Source organism: Saprolegnia parasitica (genome assembly GCF_000151545.1).
Source record: "Saprolegnia parasitica CBS 223.65 unplaced genomic scaffold supercont2.140, whole genome shotgun sequence".
In the NCBI taxonomy this organism is placed as follows: domain Eukaryota; phylum Oomycota; class Saprolegniomycetes; order Saprolegniales; family Saprolegniaceae; genus Saprolegnia; species Saprolegnia parasitica.
In genome coordinates this window covers 44,282-48,491 of record NW_012156534.1, presented here as the reverse complement: position 1 = coordinate 48,491, position 4,210 = coordinate 44,282, and the positions used below count along the sequence as shown (strand labels likewise).

The following is a 4,210-nucleotide window of genomic DNA, read 5'->3' as shown; positions in this document are numbered from 1 at the left end:
TTAGCAACTCGTAACCACCATCAATAGCCTCGCCAAGCGGTCCCAAGTCGTCGGGTAGGTCGTCGACGACCGTGTACTGGTAGAACCAGTCGCCACCGCGCTTCGCTTGTGGTTGCACAAAATGTCTTCGATGCACTTGACGACGCCGGTCGTACGTGGGACGAAGGCCGAGATCGTCGTCTGGACGAAAAACGCTTTGGCTTCAGCAGAGTCGTCGCGGATGGCGCAGTACTCATTCCACTTGACCGGGTGGTGGTCGTAAACACCGTAGCATGTAGGGTAGTCTGCGTCAGCGTGGCTGGCTTTGGCACCTTGGCGCGGCCCGACTTTGCCGAGCTCTTGGTCTTCGCTGCGGCCCCACGTGCCATCACAAGCGCAAAATAGCTTGTGTGGAAATCCAACCCACCACTCGTTTGGCATACAAAATGCAAGCTTAATTTTTCTTGGATACTCATTTGGGCTAGAACTTGGAGACAATTGGAAAAAACGGAAAAAATCCAAGATTGCAGAGGCCTGGTGATGTGGCTACATGGAGCACGAATGATATAATAAAATACTGTCGTACCAACCAAACTTGTCGTCTCGGGTACACGTTATGCGGCGCACGTTGCCATGTCCAAGCGACGCGTGAGGATGCGCAGCTTCTCCGCGTCGTCAAGAAGGTCGTCGCCGCAGCCTGGGTCGACACGTGTTGGGCGAACGTAACTGCTTTGAGCAAATTGATATCTGAGCTCATTCGTTGCAAATTGCCGATCCCAATAAGAACTTGTAGCTATCAACATGTTCGTGGACGCAAACCGCGAGCAGCAAACCTCTCTCAAGCTCTGTTGTCGGTTGTGGTATCTCGCTGAAAGACTGCGTGTTTTGGCTCGAATCCGATTGGTCGACACACAGCCGCCCTTGATCAGAACATGATCCATCGCATGATCCCTCAATTAACATGCCGCGATTCGTACCGGTACGACGAGCACGTGGCAAGATCTCTGTGCTTCACGGCGGAGTACCCACCCAAAGACAACACAGGCATGGTCTTGTACTAGAATGACCCAAACGCATGACGGGGTGTGTTTATGTTCGTCCAGACGCGGTCCTATAACGGCAAACGTGATTTTACTTATGTGCGCTTCTTGGCTCAGCAAGACAACGGAAGGCGCCTCATGTCTTCTTGCGATACTGGCGTCCCGATACGCGCGACCATCACGGTCTCAACCGGTGCCAATTATCGTGCAGGCACCAAAGCTACACGAATCCATAGACGATAGATAGTTGGAAAGGATAATTCAAAGGTTTTTAGAGCTAGTAGAGACAGCTAAACCAGCGCAGTGGTTGACGGGCCGTGCCCCACATACCATCGCCGTGGCGAAAGCTGCCGTCGAGGTGGTTGATTTCGGCGGCGTAAAACCTACTCTCGTACGAGGCGCGAAAGGCTGTCGCATCAAGACCTCTGGTGCAGCTAGCGTACGCAACCTACAAGACACCATGAGCCTCCATGGTTTCTTCAAACTCCACGCGCGTACAAGGCCGTCGTGGGGCGTCGACGGAGCTGCGAGTGCGTTGATCGCTGTCATGATCCCGGACGCGGATGTCCAAAGACCGACGGGACTTTGACCGCAGAGCACCGCGTCTGCGTAGCGCTTGTAGCTGGTTTGCGCTCGTGTGTAGTAGCTGTTCAAGCCAAGCGCGGTGGCTTCCCAGCTCCCAGCTTCGTACATGTATGCGAACGTCGGCGCGATCGGACACCGCCCCAAAAGCCCGAGCACGGACGAGAGGCTCGGTATCGCACACGCTTTGAGCAGCATATTCAAGACGGGACTGTCACCCATGGGCGTGTGCAGGGCGACCCATTTCGTCTCGGCGCTAAACGAGCAGACGCCGTTGGCGAGGGCGAGGCCAAGCACAAGGCCGCCCATCGAGTGCGTAATGACGATGAGCCGACCGACGCTGCGCGCGGTGGTAAAATTGGCCACCGTCAGCATCGCTGCACACACTTTGTGCTGCAGAACCGGCGACGTCCATGGCACGGTCGTCGTCTCGAAGCGCGCAAACTGAAGCGACGAGCAGCACGGCGCCGCGTCGAAGAGTTCGTTGCCCCAATACGCCGCGTACGAAGTGAGAAGGCTCGACGACTCGTTCGTGACGCCGGCGCCATGGACAAAGAGACAAGGCCGCTGCCCCGAGCGACACGCGCACCTCGAAGTATTAGCGGCAAGCGCTTCGGACAGCGCGGGGCAGGCGGGCGACTTTAAAGGTGGCACGGGTGGCGGCATCGACGCATTTCGGGTCAATACGACAACGAGGGTTGGCGATGTCGCTGTCGTGATACCTACAGCAAGATGTTGTACCAAGAGCTTCAACGAAGGGTGTACCAAGTTCTGTGCTCAAGCAGATCGCCATCGGAGCCCCCAAGAACGTCGTAGCGAACGCGACGTAGCCAGCGTCGCACGCCGTTGTGCCGTTGGAGGACGGCGTCGCTGCTTGGATCGCGGCGACCACCGACGCCATCGAGGGCAGTGTCGACGCAGAGCCGCACGTGATCAGTGCTTGAGAGCACGCTGACGTACAGGGCGCCCGACACCATCGTGTAGCGCCGGACGGCCGTTCCTTGGGTCACGTTGATGTCGAAATCAAAGGCGCCGCGCCCGGTGGGGAAGAGCGTGCCCGATGCATTCGCGGCGATCGAGCCGTTGGCGCCGACGGGACGAAGAAAGTGAAGTGTGCCCGAGAACGGACCTGCGCTCTGCAAGTAGCGCATGAGTGGTCCGTCCGAGCTGGTAGACGCCGCGGGCACCGCCAAGTAGAGAACGAGCAGCACGACGCCCGCGATCCCCGCGGCCAAAAGACCCGCGCAGAGAAGAATGTGCAGAGCTCGGTGCGGCCGGCGCTCTTGGCGCTTGGCGATCCCGAAGTCGTCCAGCGTGGTGTTCATGCTACGATTGCAATGCGTTTGAATCACATCGCTCGTCCTGTTGTATATTTATAGCGCCAGAAAGCGTAGAGTGCGATTCCAACAGACGCAAGAACGGTTCGTAGAGTCAAGTAGCGGTGCAAGGAGAGAGCCCACGCCAATGCAGTGTTCATGGAACGAGCTGTGTCGGTCCATGTTGCAGCTCGTCAGTGCTAGCAAACTTGTTGTGTGTCCTAGTATCTAATATGCAAGGTAAATGTCAAGCGGACGCATCCGATGAGCGCTCTGCGCTGCTTTCGTTGGTAGCATTGTGCAAAGCACACGCCTGACAACCCACTTACTGGGAACCAACCACCTATGGTCATTGTGTGGAGTGTTGACCATGGGAGAGGTGGCGGGTGCGAAATTGCAGGGCACTCGAGAAAAGAAAAAGACTTGTGATTGGCCGTAGGATTCTAAATTCGAGTCTTTTCGTCCAATCACAGATGATGTGGCTTGTGGCATGATGCGGCGAGGAGCGCGGATGGCCAAACCACGGTTGAAAACGAAATCGCTCATATTTGGCCCATCGATAGCGATGGCTTTGGCGAGCTTGAAATGCTCCGCCGCACATTCGTTGGCCTCGTGCAACGGGAGAAATACATCGTTCAAGTTGGAAAGACGCTTGAGGCGTCGACCGCGCGCAGGATTGTAGGATGACGCGTGTTGCCGGTCGACCTCGATGGCTACTTGATTGAAAACGACATTTCTCGGCTGGTGGCAATGTGAAACATCATTGTTGCCATCCAACATGGACGCAGGCCGTTGCCTCAAATCACGACAAGTGTTTTCCTCCACCGTTCGCAGCGATCCATGCAGAAAACTACACGAGAGTCGATTGCACAGAACCTTTATCGTCGGCGCCGCCTCTGCACTTTCCATCAAGACTGGTCTTTCGCTGAATCGCTCGGCCTGTCCGGTGCTGTTTTTGGACGCGCCCGCCAAAGATACGCTGTCGGACCAATCAAATTGCGCAATCATTTTAGCCAATCGGCTATCGCCACTCTGGCCTGGCTAAATTTACGTCGCAGTTGCGAGCGATGTCGTCGGCAGAGCTCTCGCCGTCGCAGGTCGCCCTTGCCGTCGATGCGTACGTCGGCGCGACGCTGCGCTGGCTGGCGCTGCTGAGGGCGGGTCTACACGGTCTACCCATCTGCGGCTGTCAGTGCACCGAGGCCTGCTATTATCGCGCAGACCATGAACATGTTGTACTGTCGATAGTTACTAATGAGCTACATGAGTAGACGCTACAAGCTGACGACGATG

General features: G+C 56.5%; 3 protein-coding genes across 3 annotated transcripts in view; 2 read left to right on the top strand and 1 right to left on the bottom strand.

The window, feature by feature from the left end:
- Positions 1–130: 130 nt before the first annotated feature.
- Positions 131–384, top strand: SPRG_13058 (hypothetical protein; the record flags this gene model as incomplete). The annotated part of the gene is made up of 2 exons (XM_012353933.1): positions 131–228; positions 294–384. The coding sequence occupies 2 exons, from the start codon at positions 131–133 to the stop codon at positions 382–384; spliced, it is 189 nt and encodes a 62-aa protein (XP_012209323.1).
- A 912-nt stretch (positions 385–1,296) lies between these two features.
- SPRG_13057 (hypothetical protein) lies at positions 1,297–2,926 on the bottom strand (the record flags this gene model as incomplete). The annotated part of the gene is made up of 4 exons (XM_012353932.1): positions 1,297–1,467; positions 1,518–2,168; positions 2,221–2,323; positions 2,367–2,926. 4 exons carry the CDS (start codon positions 2,924–2,926, stop codon positions 1,297–1,299), a joined length of 1,485 nt encoding a protein of 494 aa, XP_012209322.1.
- Positions 2,927–3,984: 1,058 nt separating this feature from the next.
- The window catches only part of SPRG_21229 (hypothetical protein), a gene marked incomplete at both ends in the record, with an annotated part of 4,688 nt that continues 4,462 nt past the window's right edge, over positions 3,985–4,210 (top strand). Inside the window, one exon of the mRNA XM_012353959.1 lies at positions 3,985–4,087. Coding sequence (XP_012209349.1) covers positions 3,985–4,087 — 103 coding nt within the window. The remainder of the gene's footprint in view (positions 4,088–4,210) is intronic.